Source organism: Camelus ferus, chromosome 30, assembly GCF_009834535.1.
Source record: "Camelus ferus isolate YT-003-E chromosome 30, BCGSAC_Cfer_1.0, whole genome shotgun sequence".
NCBI classification, from domain to species: Eukaryota; Metazoa; Chordata; class Mammalia; order Artiodactyla; family Camelidae; genus Camelus; species Camelus ferus.
In genome coordinates, this window is record NC_045725.1 from 10,934,222 (window position 1) to 10,950,347 (window position 16,126).

Sequence of the window (16,126 nt, forward strand, 5' to 3'; positions counted from 1 at the left end):
GACGGTAACCGTACAAAGTCCACCTCTGTTCTAAAGTTCTTGCTAGAAAAAAATGTTTGCTTCTTTCCCTGTAGATCCAGTGGAAAGGACTTGGACGTTGGAGCCAGGGGTCCGGGTTAAAATTTGAGACCCAGCGCCTGTTATTTCTTTGATTTTTATCTCTTTAAAAAGGCATGAATTTTCTACCAGTAAAATAAGGTACTAAGACCTAACATGGACTGTTTCTTACCCACCAGACCCTGAACAAATGCTTCCTTGCATTATTTAACTTAGTTATAATAACAATACTCATAAGTAGGTATTATTATTTTTTTATCAACTTCTGTTTTTGTTTTCAATGAGTGGGAAAAAAACCAACTCAAAGCACGCATCCTTGTGATGTGTTAGTCTATGGCAGAGTGACTTCCCATTGATCTTTCTCTTTTATAAAGAATTGATTAATTAATCTTAAAGGCTCAATTCACTTCAGACTTTTAAAAGTCATTGGGGGAATAGCCATGATTTCTAAGCACCTCCTAAACTGGGTGCTATTTCTTCTTCTATTTGCAGGTAAGGACGTTTCCTGGTCAGGGAGGGCGTGCAGGTCATCCCCGCTCCCATTCCAAGCACATGGCAGCTGTGATTAATAAGTTGCCTTCCTCCTTTCCAGAAAACTTGGGTGTGATTTCAGAATCCTTCTCCCAGTTCACTCCAGGAAACCACTACTACGTGATCAGAGTTAACAGTTGAGATAAAAAAAATACATTTCTCACCCCTACCGCACTGGGTTGCCATCCTTCCCCTATTCTGAAGCTCTGACAATCTTAAAGTATTTAATGATTCATCCCTATCCTTCCTGACATCCCACTGCTGCCTTAAAACTTTCTTTTGTTGTTGTTGTTGTCAGTGACAAGAGAAGCACAAGTACATTAGATAATCTTTCACATGGATGAACAAACTCATTGACTGTGATAATTCCAGAAACCGGTATAAGACAGATTTTTTCTTTCTCATAATTGTAGGTTCTACATGCTCACTGTAGTAGCTTTCACCCTTTTCTTGGAAATCATGCAAAACCAAAGCTTTGTAACTGAGTTTGTCCTCCTGGGGCTTTCACAGAATCCGAATATTCAGAAAATAATATTTGTTGTGTTTTTGTTTGGCTACATCACAACTATCGGGGGCAACTTGCTAATGGTGGTGACCATCAGTAGCAGCCCAGCACTCCTGGGCTCCCCCATGTACTTCTTCTTGGCTTTTCTGTCCGTCTTGGATGCATGCTTCTCCTCCGCCATTGCCCCAAAGATGATCGTGGACTCTCTCTCTGAGAGGAAAACCATCTCCTTTGAAGGCTGCATGACCCAGCTCTTTGCTGAGCACTTCTTTGCTGGAGCAGAGGTGATTGTCCTCACGGCCATGGCCTATGACCGCTATGTGGCCATCTGCAAACCGCTGCACTACTCTTCTATCATGAGCCAGAGGCTCTGTGGCATTCTGATGGGGGTAGCCTGGACAGGGGGCTTCCTGCATTCCACGATACAAATTCTCTTCACTTTCCAGCTGCCCTTCTGTGGCCCCAATGTCATCGATCACTTCATGTGTGACTTATACCCATTACTGGAGCTAGCCTGCACTGACACTCACATCTTTGGCCTTTTGGTGGTTGCCAACAGTGGGTTCATCTGCATCCTTATCTTCTCCTTGTTGCTCGTCTCCTATGGGGTCATCTTGCTCTCTCTGAGAACCCGTAGTACTGAAGGGCAGCAGAGAGCTCTCTCTACCTGCGGATCTCACATTGCTGTTGTGGTTTTGTTCTTTGTCCCATGCATATTTGTGTATGTACGACCTCCATCTGCTTTCTCCTTTGACAAAATAGTAGCCATATTTTACACCATCCTAACTCCCTTGCTCAATCCTTTGATTTACACATTCAGGAATAAGGAAGTGAAAAATGCCATGAGGAAAGTGTGGAACAGAATAATAGTGGCTAATGAAAAATGAAATGTTGATCTTTGAAAAAATTTAAAGTTAAGATTGAAAATACAAGTTTTCTTATTAGATAAATACTCTATGTGGGTGAGTCTTGTTTGGCAGGTGGTAAAGCAATGTAATGTAAAAAGCACTAACATAAGGGTCAGGAAATAATGTTTTCCCCCTTAGATTACTTATGAACTCTGATCTGGCAGCTCAGCATCCTCAAATGTAAATTGAAAAGAGTTGAATTCTATGCTTACTTGGAATTGAAATGTCAAAAAAGAATGAAATGAGAAATTGTCTCCCACACTTCTTGCCACTCAGTAGATGCTTTGGAAAACCTTTGTGCAGGGAACACAAAACTATCTTAGAGATTAGAAATGGGAACTTACTCAAACTATTTCACATGGAAAAACCTGTATATTTAGGATGCGGATTTCAGTGACTGATGAAAAAAAATCACGACTCAGGAATGGAAGGGATTAGAGCATTCACAGAACCTCAGCTGTAGGCGTTCTTGTATCACGTCCTCTATTTCAAGTGTTTAAAGATAGTAACTTGCCCCTTGGATTTCATAAGCCCCCTCCCCAACTACTCCTATTTTTTGAGAGACCTCATCACTTTCTAATATACCATGTACTTTGTTTACTTATTATTATTACTTTTGTCTGCCTTCTGTCACGTAATGTAAGCTATGAAGCAAGGAATTATTTTTTTCATTTGTTGATTGATGTAAAATTAGTAATTAGTGTCTAGAACAGCCTGATATAGGAGCTCAGTAATTATCTGTTTAATAAATGAGTAAGTGAGATATCTTCCCATATTCAAATGTAAGCCTATCTTTAACATTAACACACTAATATTTCAATTTGGCAAAGTGATATAGTTATTGCTTCTATTAGCATTTTGACATTGATGAAACTACAATTCATGCTATGATATAACACAGACCAGAGTATTTAAAATAACTCTGTATTCTAGTTAATTTCCCCAGATCTAAATCTGAATATAAGGTCTAAAAGTTCTAATAGAAAATAAAGGCACTTTTTGTCTATCTACTATCTACTATTTTTCTCATTTTTATTCTCAATTTTGTCTCCTACAAAATTAAATTTTGTTTTTAGTGATTTGACTTTAATTCTGAAAATATTTCTTATTTCAATGACATTGTCTACTACCTCAAATTTGGATGTTAGAGGGGGTTTAATCTGGCCAGAGGGTCTGTATTATTCATTGGAAATCTCACCTTAGTAAGCTACAACTTTCATTGAACAGAGTTTAAATTAGGGCCCTAATTTATCCCGAGACTACATGTGAGGCAAGGGTGGACAAACTGAAGATAGTAGAAACCTCAGTGGTGATTTATCCCTATTTTCACAGTTTCTGTGATGGAATAACCATTATCAACTGCATTCAGTAAAGTTCTGGTCTTGATATAACAGAACCAGGATGCCAGTTGGAATCTAATCATTCAGTCTGCAGTGAATTTTAATGCCCTCAGAGTCAATTCACTCAGATTGAAGGAACTTCCAGAGACCACTGACTCGCCTTCTTGCCTTTGTCCAGCTCAGTGCTCTCCTCTGAAACTGCCCTTTGAAACATTTTCTGCCCCCAGAACCGAACAGCTTAGCCATCCCCTCAAAGGCGGGTGTTCATTCAGGGCTCTGGGCCTGGGGAGTGTAATGCAGGAGCCCTTCCCAGGGCAGTTTTTATGTATCCAGCTGGGAAATTTTATAAAATCACTGTGTATGTCATATTAAAATTAACAACACTTAGATTCATAAGACTTGTTAGAATAATTGGATTCCAGGCTCAGTTCTGTTGCTAATTAACTGTGTGGCATGGGTGATTTATTTCACTTTCTCTATTTGCAATCTTTAAGGAGAACTGATAAAAATACATAAATATGTTTTCTGTACTATCTCTGAGCCAGGCATTCTTTCTTTTCATATGTTATACATTTTAGTATTTATAAAAAGTTTTTAAAAGTAAGTCTTCATATTCACATTTAATTGATGGGGAAGCTGAGGCTCAAATACGTTAAGTGACACACCAAAAACCCTTCCTCAGATTCTTCCAGTCCATTTGCAACAAAAAAGGCCAGGCATTGGAATGTTACTTTGTCTACAATGTTTCTCTGAGACACCTGGGCTTGCTAGTTGCCATTAGCCCTGCAGCAAATGTGCAGAGCATGGTGCAATCCATCCACAGCATCCTCCAGCCTTAGTTTCTGTCCCCAGCTCTCCCCTTCCACCTAAACATACCCTGGACCTCTCACTTCACCATCATTGAAGGCCATGTCACACCTTGCAGGCGGTCCTTAGACCAGAGTGCTGGGTTGTAACATGGTCTCCTGGGTAAGAAAGCACTTTTGTAATGTAATCTGTCTCAGCTTGAATAGCTTGTAACCATCCAAAAGCAAAGATCTAATTCTCTTTCCTGCAAGTGGAAGGACATATCTTTAAAAAAAAAAAAAAAGAAAGAAAGAAAGAAAAAGAAAAAACAGGGGTCGGTCAGTGGGGCAGGGCATAACCCAGTGGTAGAGTGTGTGCTTGGTGTGCATGAGGTCCTGGGTTCAATCCTCTGAATTAAGGGAAAACAGTAAAATAAAATGAAATAAAATACTCTTTAAAAAAAGAAAAATACATAAGACAAGTATTCAAGAATTCCATTCATTTTCCTTCCTTCTTGTCTTACTCTCTACATTGCTTTAAAAACATAGATAAGATTAGAAATGTAAGAATGGAACATTAATAATATAAAATAAATATTGATTATTACTATATGTTTCTTACAAACAGAAAATAGGAAATTCAAGAGGGTGAGAAACTGGCTTAAATTCACAAAGCAGTGGTGAGGCCAGGACTCAAGTCTGCCACACATTTCATTTATCTGAGTCTTTAACTGGCTTCAAAGGCTTCCATGCCTCTAGAAGAGATGGGCTTAAGGAAATCCTACACAGAAGGGAGCATTTTCCTCATATCAAGTCACATGGGTTGGAGTTTAGCTAATTGCCCCAAAGTTTGCTTTTGCGCTTGGACTGTCTGAGCTAGGTAGCCCATGGAATATCCTTTGGGACTGGGCTGGGAGAAATAGTTTACTTGGAGCTCCTGAGGCTGAAGCCCTGCCTTAGGAAATGTAAACCTTTGTGGGAGTTACAATTAATGTCCAATGTAGTAAAAAGAAAACACTTAAACTTACGATTTTCCAAAAACAGGTATTGTGGGAAGAGAGATGGCTTGATAAACATTTCTTTCTCAGAACACAAATAGTTTTCTCCATAAAGTATGCAAGAACCAAATTAAGAAATTTGCTGCATTTTACATGACCCTCCTGTCTACTCCAGTACAGACACTGTTGTTCTCTGACCCAGGGCTTCTGGGGAGACACCTGAGAAGTATGGCCACGTGCAGAGTTTCTTTCCCCAAAACTCCCTACGTCCCATAACCTCTTGTGGTAGAAGGCATTGATAAATCTCAGTGAAGTGTAGTTTGTGTATTTTATTCAGACTTCATATAATTCACCATGTAAGTCAATTAAAGTTGAAGATACGAAAAATACACTTGATTGGAAGTCATGTATTTGGTCCTCAGAAAAGAAGTGAGTGATTCAGTCTGTCTGAAATTCTTCCAATTGTCTTCTTAAGATTTCTGCCTTAGAATCTTTGCTCAGGGTGCCTTCTAACAAACAGAGGAGCTCCTGGGCGGTATTTTCACCAGTGAAGGGTCACGGTGGTCTAGTGTTCCTAAGCCCCCCCGACCTCCGTGTAAAAGTACAGTTTCCCAAGCATCTCTGCTCACAAATGAGGCAATGACTGCACCATGGCATTGAGGCCAGCATGGCAGGAGTTTCTATCCTGGGAATCCTCCCATTTGAAGTTCTAGGTCAATGGTGATGTTTCTGGGACAAAGTCCATGATAGTACTGTACTTTCTACACACTTGGGTTTTCAGGACTCTTGACAACCTTTCTCTTATGACCACATTCCTGGCTTGGTTTTGGGGAAAGTGATGGTGTGGTGGGTCAGGGAGAAAGAAGCTGAACTTTGTGATGAAATCTTGGGTCAAATTTCTGGCCCTTCCATTTTTTGCTCACCTCCCCTCACTATGTCTTTCTGTATCCTGTCCCCTGACTCTTCTTTCCCTCGTGTCTGCTCACTCTCCTCTCTCTTGTTCTGACTTTATCTAGTCTTTGTTTCTTTCTTCCTCTTCAGTATGATTTATTTAGGCGTTTATTTTCTGCTTTGATATTAGCCCCAACATGCAGTTTAAAGAACTTGATTTTGAAGTCAGGACAGAAATTTAAGGTATCAATTATCATCCTTTTTTGAAGGCTCAGGATTTCTCTTTTCTAAGATGCAATCTATGTGATGATTTGTATTTAATATTTTACATGATATGTAGCATGAATGCTAGAGAGGGAGGCTATCTAGTCACATCCTTTTCTAGTTCTCACCTGTCTTAGGTAAAACTCCTGTAGCACAAATCAGACTTTGTACTTAGAAAAGGACAAACCAAATGGCCACACTTACCTTGCAAAAAAATTAAATGTGCAGGTCAAATGAAATAACACAAGGGAAAACTTGTTTAAATGATCAGATTACAGAGCAGGAATAATATATAATCCAGGATTGCCTTATTCAATTAATTACATGTATATGAAAATCCACATAGTAATATAGGAGCATAAGAGAGAGATGCAGATGTTTATTTATCCAGAGGAAAAAAATTGGAAGGCTTTTGGCACCAAATATATTTCCAAATGTATTTGAACTGGTTAAAATTTGAACAGGTGAAAGTAAAACTTAAGGATTTATAAAGGGAAATAGCTTCCTCTACTGTGATGTACCCCTTAATCAAAGAGGTAGGATGGTCCAGGAGGGTCTGGAAACAATGGATGAAAATGATAAACCTCCGAGGCAACGATCTGATCTAATGAATGTATCTTGTCAAGTGCTGCTTTCCTGTCTTTATGTCCCCAAATCTTTTCTCTCTCTCTCTCTCTCTCTCTTTTTTTTCAAATCTTCTCTTTGCTTACTTAAAATGAAACAAAATAAAATTACACGACCTGGCTTTTATGGCTGTCCACCTGCCAACAAAACTATCTTTTGCTGCTTTTTGATTTATTTAAAGTGTGGTTTTTATGGAGAGGGTATCTATGTTACCTGAAGCAATTCATGCTCTTCCCCTTCAATTATTAAACTTGAATAAGAAATATGAAAAAGAAAAATCCAAAGCAAATTAATATAAAAATCAAAAAAGCAAACTATGGAGACAACAGGATCTGGTTCACAAGCTTCAAAAAAGCAGCACTATCGACGCAAACAGCAGACACGCAGGAAAGGGTTGTGCTTTCACAAATATGACTGCGTTTAACGGTCTGTCACGTTGGCTTTGTTCTGTGCTCAGTCTGCCTGCTCCCCCGAAGCTCCCACTGGAAGAGGATTCCATTGTCCACATCGGAGTGAGAACATTTTGTGTTTTCTATCAGTCCAATTTTATTTAAACTGTGACAGAACTAGCAATTGGCTTCTTCTGCTCTTTGCCACCTCAAGTCAGAGTTTGTTGCACCATAACTTTCTCATTGAAGTTTTGACTTCTGCTTTCCTCAGAGTATAAATCAGACGGTTGAGTTAGGGTGTCCCAGTAGTGTAAACACAGCCACCATCTTGTCCACTGGAAATACAGATAGAGGTCGAGTGTATGTGAATACACACGGTTCAAAGCACAAGATGATAACAATACTGTGGGAGGTGCAGGTGGAGAGGGCTTTCCTTCTTCCTTCTGCAGTCTGATTACTCAGAGAAGTAAGATGAAAACATAGGAGGTAAGCAGCACTGTGAAACTCACCATGCACATGGCCCCGCTGTTAAACACAATGAGTAGACTGATGACATAAGTGTTGGTGCAGGCAAGTTTCAACAAAGGCTGCATATCACAGAGATAGTGACTGATAACATTGGGCCCACAGAAGGGTAATTTCAGAGCCAAGAGGATCCGTGTTGAAGAATGGATACAAGACCCCACCCAGTGCACCACAGACACACTGGATCATGATGGTTGTGAATCTCAGGGGCTTAAAATGACCACATAGTGATCAAAGGACATAAGAGTGAGCACCAAGATCTCCATACACCCAAAGACGTGACTTGCAAAGATCTGGGTCATGCATTCATTGTAGGAGATGAATTTCTTTTCAGGTATAGAATCTACAATCAATCTAGGAGCAGTGGTTGTTGACAAACAAGAATCAGCAAAGGAGAAACAGAAAAGGAGGAAGTACGTGGGGTTCCCAAGTGTCTGGCTATGTCTCAGGGTCATCACAATAAGGAAGCTCGCCAACAGAGTTGTGAGGTATACAAGCAAGATCACGAATACTACTTTCTCCCTTAATGCATCTCGTGCTAACTCATATAGAATGAAGTCATTCACACTGCTGTTCATCCCCATGGTTACACTGAATATAAGGCAGACACGGCTGAGAAATGGCTCATCTGCAAAGAAAACTGGGGATGTGGTGACTTGCAACAACAGTGTATTTGGACTCTGAATTACAACTTTCATATTTCTAATTCCATCAACACTGTAACTCTGTTTCTCAAAGTTTTTCATAATTACACTAATGTGGGAAACATTTTTTTTTAATGTTGACATTTATGCTTTAACCATGTGCATTGATTCAAGGTCTTCCTATGTGGACCAAGACATTTTTCAGCAAGAAAAAAAAAATAAAATAAAGCCCACCAGTGATTGTTCCCTCTGCAAAGGTCTGAGAACTAATGACTTGGCTTTACAATCTTGATCAGGTCACTTTAATGTCTTGAAGCTCTTTCCTCATATGACAATTAGAGATTCTAATAGATACTTTAGTAAGCATATACCTGTGTATAGGATATATATGTGCATATAATGTATATGCATCTCAATTATTGAAAAATAATATCTCTGTATAATTTAGAAATGACACTTTTGGAGATTCTCTCCTAAGCAAATACATTTCTTGATTTGGACACCAGTTTGCACTCATGATTCCTGACCTCTTCAGTATCTTAGTTGGATTATGCCTTAAGGAAAAAATATTTTTTCCATCTTTAGGCTTATTGTGGCTATAATTTTACCTCCATTGCCAGTTAGGGCACATAAGCTATTTGGGTAAATCACTGAGGCAGCAATATTGAGGAAAAGCGCTCTGTGTTTGAAACAACCCGTTACTTATAACAGGTGTGTGGTAGGGTTAAGTTTCACCTCCTATCGATCCAGCCTGTTGTGCTACTTCTTGCATTTCTATAACTTGTGTCATGTCCTCTCTCATAGCCGATTCTCCTACCACTTGCTTCAGAAGTTTGTGTTCTTCCAGTTTTTCTCTCTGAAACATATTTTAAAAGCATATTTCAGAATTTCAACCTACAAATAGTTCTCATTGTTTCACTTTATTCTCTGCTTATATACAAACATATCTATATAATTTCAATCATCCTATAATATTATTATATTTTCTGATTTTCCTTTTTAATTTTAAAGTCTTTTCTATGTAGTTAAAGAGCGTCCATAATGAAATTACCTATTTAGCAAGTATAAATAACAAATCAAAATTTCATAAGTTACTTAGAGTAACTTTATGCTATTGACTCTTGATCCAGAAAATATATAACACAGATTCAGTAAGGCCAGAACTGATTTATCATCAAAATGGATATCAGAAATCAGGGACAAATTATTAAATAAAATTAAAAATAAAATAAATTAAATCACCAGATTTCCCCTGACACCAGCATGATTGCATCAAAGAAGAAAATGAAGCTCTGGGTTTGCCCTGATTAGTACCAGGAGCACTGCTCCTTGGCCTTTTACTCTAACGCCCCCAACCACCTTCTCCAAATCGGGCTCACAGTCTTAAAGGCACTAGCCTACTGTCATCTCCTTTGCCTGGTACGGAAATAAAGCTGTTCTGCCTACTTTATCCAAACTCTGTCTCCGAGTTTCAATTTGCGAAATGGGGGCTCAGAGGCTAAAGTTGAGCAACAATCCCACCAAACGGCTTCCTTCACCACATCTCCACTCGTGTCGTCTCATTCTATAGGGTTCAGCTCTAACAATTGTTTGTGACACTTACACCATTGTTCTTGTAACTTTCTACTCGACATCAGGCATCCTCCTGCCTGAGAACCTTTGGAAGGTTGTTTTCTGTGTCTTAACTGTTCTTCCTCCTTAAATAGGCATGGCCACCTCCTCACTTACTTTGGCTTATTATTGAAATGTGTCTTCTCAATAACGACTTTTCTGACTTCCCAGAATTGCAGCTCCCACCCACCAGCATTTTGTGACTCCTATTCCTCCATCTCTGCTTAACTTTTACCCTTAGCACTTACCATTCTTTAACATGGTGCACAGTTGAATTACTCATTCTGTTTTCTGGTATAGGCACTAGAACACAATTTATAAAGACACGGGGACTTGTGTCTTTAAAAAAAAATCCCATTAAATCTCCAGGGCCTAGGATAGCATCAGGCATATTTTAAGTGGTTGATAAACATTTGTTGAATTAATAAATAAATAATTATAGAAATATATGAACCATATTTAGAACTTCAGAAGGAACCACATAATGATACCAAATAATAAAGAACAGAAGGTAAAAAAATAGAATATAAATATGAAGAGAATACACAAAAAAGCCAAAATCTGGTCCTCTGAGTAGAAGAATAAAGTTAGCAACCCCCTACCATGTGGTGGCATTTATATGAGTGTGTACCTCTGTCAAAAGTCATCTACTGTACGTTTTAAAATGGTGCATTCTACTGTATGTAAATTATACCTTAAGAAGTGGATTTAAAAATAAAAATACGTTAAAATGTTTTTCTTTTCATTTTCTCTCTTCTCTTCTTTACTGACTACTGACTTCAAAATATAGAAATTATAGAAATTTTAGTTAGTAGGCTTCATTGTAATTATTTATAGTGTATTTTATCAGAATCATTAGGACTTATAATAATTATTATATCTAACACTAACATTTTCTGGGATAGGAAACTAGGAGAACTTAAGAAACTTGCTCTAAAGTTACAGAAACATAAATCATGAAGCTAGACTTCAATTAGATCACGTCAGTTTGCACCTTTACCTGAGCTCAGAGCTTTGTGTGTCATTAGAAAAGATCTGACTTAAAAGACAGAAAAGTTGGTAAACTTCAGTAGTCCATACCTCAATGTGACCTTGAAAGTGTGCTTTTTCTCCTTGGAGTAGGGGGCAAGTGTGGAGCCCTTGGTAACTGAAGTGGGAGGTACCCGTTAGGATGAACTAGGAGGGGAAAAGGGCTCTGTGGGCAGAGCCTGCCTGTTGACGGTCTTGTCTGGGGTTAATTAGCCCCAGGGCTTGCTGTGAGCTGGATGAACTGAGCTCGCTGCCTCGTGCAGCAAGTCCCTCAGGGTTGGGCGGGAAGGGTGGAGTCCTCATCCCTCTGAAGGCTGGGCATTTATGAACTTTTATAAAGTTCCTATACATACCTGATGGAGGAGGAAGTGTTTAATTCAAATGATGCTTTTCCAGGGAACGTTTTAGGGGTAATAGAGCTGGCTGTTTAGACATGTTCTTATCACAGAATAGTACAGATAGTTCCTATTCACCCTAGAAATTTCTGAGAGCAGAAGTAAGAAGTTTTCTGCCCATACTATGGGCCCTTTCGAAGCCTCTAACTCAGGCCTCATAGAAAGGGCTGGCTGTATCTGGAGTGGCTTCTCTCCCCGTAGATTCTGCAACAGGAAGCAGAGTGGATCTTTTCTGAAGTAAAATTTGCATGTGGCAAACATAGCACATGATTCTTCAAAGTAAATCAGAATTAAAAGAGCAAAAGCTATGAATTCCTCTTTTTTTTTTTTTTTACAAGAAAAAAGGTAAGTTTTCATGCCCACCTGAACAATTTCTTATTTCTTGCCCATTACTTGACACTGGGTTTTAGGGCCTTTATCCAGTTCTATCTCTTGAGAAAGCTGAAGTCGCAGGAACACGCTTCCCTCAGTGAGAAGACTCTGGTGTTTCCGGTTCCCCGGCTTTGACGAGCCTCTGCTCAGTGCAGTGCTGGCTCAGGCCTGACAGTTATTGAAAAAAGGGGTATATTGAAGGCAGCAGGGGTATAGTATCCTGTACCTGCAGATCTCTTATTGGCAAGACTCGGGGGCAGGAAAAGGGCAGGTGTGCATACTGACGACATGCGGTGGTCCTGGGGGCACTACGGCTCTACGACACTGTGGTGCTGCTTGTCCTCATATCATTATACTAGTCTTTGTCATCCAGGACCCACTGGAATTGCTGTTCGCAGCCCTAAACCATGTTTTCTTTCTGGAACTGGAGTAAGAGGTAATATGAGGCGTGAAGAAGAGAGAAACAACCCTGCAGTGAAATCCCAGGACAGACTGCTCTGTCCCTTCCGTGGGTCTGTGGTCCCCCTCGCGTTGTCTTTCCCCGTCTCATCCCCGGATTCTCCTTCCTTCTCTGGTTCTTTCTCCCACTCACACTTTCCCCTTTTGCTCTGACCCCTGCCATCATTCTCAACCTCTCTATCCCCTCCTGCTCACTGTTATTTTTCAAATACACATGTAAACTGCGGATCTTTTTTCTTTGAGCCCTCCTGATGCCTGCATCTGTCTGACAGCCAGGACTCGCGCCGCACACGCCAGGGTGTTCTCCTTCGCCTGCTTACGCCTCCTCGGCTCTGCGCCGGCTCCACCCCGACGGCTGGAGATGGGTACTTCGCATGGCAGTGTGGAGTGCAGGGTTAGAGAGAGGTCGCCGTGGGGCACACAGGCTTGAGTTCTAGTCCTGGTTCCTCTCTGACTACTCCCTGCCAGTCTCCACCTCCCAGTTTAGTCTGAGGTGCACAAAGTGGAGTAACATGAACTTGCCTTACAAGATGGTAAAATCTAATGAGCAAAAGACATTAAAGCAAAAATGAAAGGCGGCTCTAATTGGTGATTGTATAATTCAATACACACACAGCCTTTAACAGTGGATGGCCAGTAGCAAGGAAGTTATTTAGAAAAACCCAGGAAGGCTTCCCTGAGATGGCATTTGAACAGGACTCCTTGTACACAGGTAGAAATGAGTATAAGGACGGTCATGTTGCTGCTATGAGATACGGAACCTTCAGACAATCAGATGTTAGGGGTCTGTGTGGGAGGGACAGCAGGCGTCAGGTCTGGCTGGAGCACGCATAAGCAGGAGCACTGGGAGGAAAAGTGGAAAGGAGATGCTGGCACCAAGTTAGAGGACTTTGAAAGCCACAGTGAGTACTTCAGCCATTGTGTCTGAAAGCCAGAGCGACAACTGCACTATATTTATGACTCAGCATATTTTTTAAATGCCCACTTTTCATTTTCAAGACATGGAAAGGAGGTAGATTGAGGGAGAGGATGGAAAGACAGAGTATCTGAAACTGTGTCCTCTCTATTTAGAAACACAGTCTAGGCCTGTGAGGATCTAGGATTGGCCACTTGTAAGTTGTAAGAGTGACATTTATGAAGCATCAGTCTGGTTTTGCGGTACGTATGAGCTAATGAACCTCACGGTGAAAGCCACAGGGAGCTCTCACTCAGTGTTACTTTCCTTCCACTAAATTGTGCGAGACACTTTATTTAGAACTTAATGAGGATTAAATATTGTGTGAAAGGAAATATTATGTTCTGTGTTTGGGGAGTACAGAAATGCTCCTATTTCTAGGGTAGTGAAAATACTGTCTATGATACCATGATAACAGATACACGTCGTTGCACATTTATCCAGCCCCATGGAATGCACAGCCCCAAGGTAAACTGCAGCCTTTGGGTGATGGTGACGTGGCAGTGCAGGTGCGTCACTGTCACAGGTGCACCGCTTTGGTGGGAGACACTGATAATGAGGTGGGGCTACACGCGTGTGAGGGACGGACTATAACGGACATCTCTGTATCTTTCTCTTAATTTTGCCATGAACCTAAAACTGCTCTAAAAAGTAAAACCTTAGAAATGACAATCGCAACAACTCTCTTAAAGCCGAAGGGAGATACTTAAGTTTGCTATTCTGCATAGAGACAAATTGAGAATGAACACTTAAGATCCTTCTCTAAGAAAGGAAGTAAGGAGTCTGAAGCCACTAGTGAACCCTATTTGGGATGGCTTCAGGCACGGGCTTTACTTTTGAGGGGACACAGTGAATCACCTGGCACGCTTTCCGTGGAGTTTCTAAGTGCAAGGGATGGAAAGACTGATGCCTTCAGAGAAAGCCTGACATCTTGAAGGAGGCAGACATTTCATTATGGATGAGCTCAAAGTCCAATTAGATTAAATTCAGTAAAAAAAAAAAAAAAAAGCAATTTTATTAAACAACTTTGAGTGATTTTTGTTCCTAAGTACTGAGTACACCTTAGTAAAAACTGTTTTCATGATTTTCATGCCTCTAAATTTTGTATTTTAATAATGAAAATATGTTCAAACATCATACCCTCATTCATGTCCTTCAGCTAATGAGAAAACCTACTTTCCCAAGCTTCTCTACTATAACTTCAGAATCTGACTAAACTAGAGGCTTCGTATTGATCTTCTCTTTGTTTGCCTGACAAAGCATTTGCTTTATCATCTCCATTAAAATTTTGCTTTCATTTCTCATTCCAAATGCCCTCACTCTTCTGATTTTCATATCTTTAGATCTCACACTTTTTCACAACCAATGGCCTATTTAACTTTTTATATGCCTGTCATTATGGGCTGCATATATTAAAGCTGGTTTGCACTTTTAATTCATTTTTAAATATTACTTGAAACAGTCATTCCTGGTTTCTGATCATCATGAGAAGAAAACGGGTGTGTGATCTGCAGTGCTGACGTGACTTCAGCCACTCAGCAACAGAACTAACGCTTAATACAGCTGTGCAGCTGTGTTTCAGGTAAACGAACAATTTGGATTAAGGTTTTTGAACAATAGAAGGTATTTTTTGGAAAGCCAACATTAATAAAGGACATAATGAAAGTAACCACTAAAATTGTAGTGTTGCACACCTGTGTCTTCCATATGCTTTGCACATACTGAATTATCCAACCTTCATATCAACCTTAAGAGGTGGTTATTTTATTACCTGTGTTTACAGGTGAATAAAATAGGTGAAGATAACAGGGATTTGTTAAATATCACACCATAATGGGCAACGGGTGGGGTGGGAATCCAGGCAGTGTGGCTGTGCTAACCCATCTCTCAGTTCTGCTTCTGAATATTTGCACCTCAGAGAAACCTCAGGTTTAAAACCTGACTCTCTCCAGTTAAAGTTATAGTATATCTCTTAACATGATTCTGAACTCTTCACTGACCAGTGTATCCTCTAGGAATTTGTACTTTTTGCTCTTAAGATAGTTTCCATTCTTCTGATACCAATCATAAACTTAATTACATAATTAATGATCTTATCTACATTATCTACATTTACGTTATCTCCATTATTTACGTTATCTTTTTTTAACATTTTTAATTGAGTGATAGTCATTTTACAATGTTGTGTCAAATTCTGGTGTACAGCACAATTTTTCAGTTATACATGAACATACATATATTCATTGTCACATTTTTTTTCACTGTGAGCCACCACAATATAGTTATCTTAAAATTCATATTGTCAAACTATTAAGAAGATGGGACTATTTTGCCCATTCCTCAAAATAACTCCAGATAATTTTGATTCAGTATTTGAAATGAATGAAAATGATCGAATTATGGAAGAGAAGTCACTAACTACTATATAAATTTAAAATATTTTGAAATAATTGCCTAAACTAAAAATGGGATAATTGACAACTTGGACTATATAAAAAGGGAAGAAAAGTCACAGAAAAAGAGAAGAAACAAAAATCATAATAGTGGGAATAGAAGAGGCAGAGATTTACATAAGTCTGTCTTACTATGAGCCAGATATTTTTCTATTTTATCTGCATAGTGACCATAATGATGTCTAAAGTGATTTCCCCAAGATTGTGCGGCTAGTAAATAGTAGAGCTGGGATTTGAACTCAGGCCATCTGTTTCCACCAACTGTATCCTTAAGCAAGAAATATACTTATTTTGCTAGATTAATGTCCATCTTGGCAAAATATCAATATTGCAAAATATGACCTGACAAAAGATGAAAGATTCTCAGAAGGATATTTTCAAAAATGTAGTA

The 16,126-nt window shown here is 39.4% G+C and overlaps 1 protein-coding gene and 1 pseudogene across 1 annotated transcript; one reads left to right on the forward strand and one right to left on the reverse strand.

The window, feature by feature from the left end:
* LOC102524577 overlaps positions 1 to 16,126 on the reverse strand; it is a 138,182-nt pseudogene that overhangs the window by 16,171 nt on the left and 105,885 nt on the right.
* LOC102510808 (olfactory receptor 4C15) lies at positions 1,045 to 1,980 on the forward strand. Its single transcript, XM_014565448.2, has one exon. It carries the CDS (start codon positions 1,048 to 1,050, stop codon positions 1,978 to 1,980), a length of 933 nt encoding a protein of 310 aa, XP_014420934.1. The 5' UTR covers positions 1,045 to 1,047.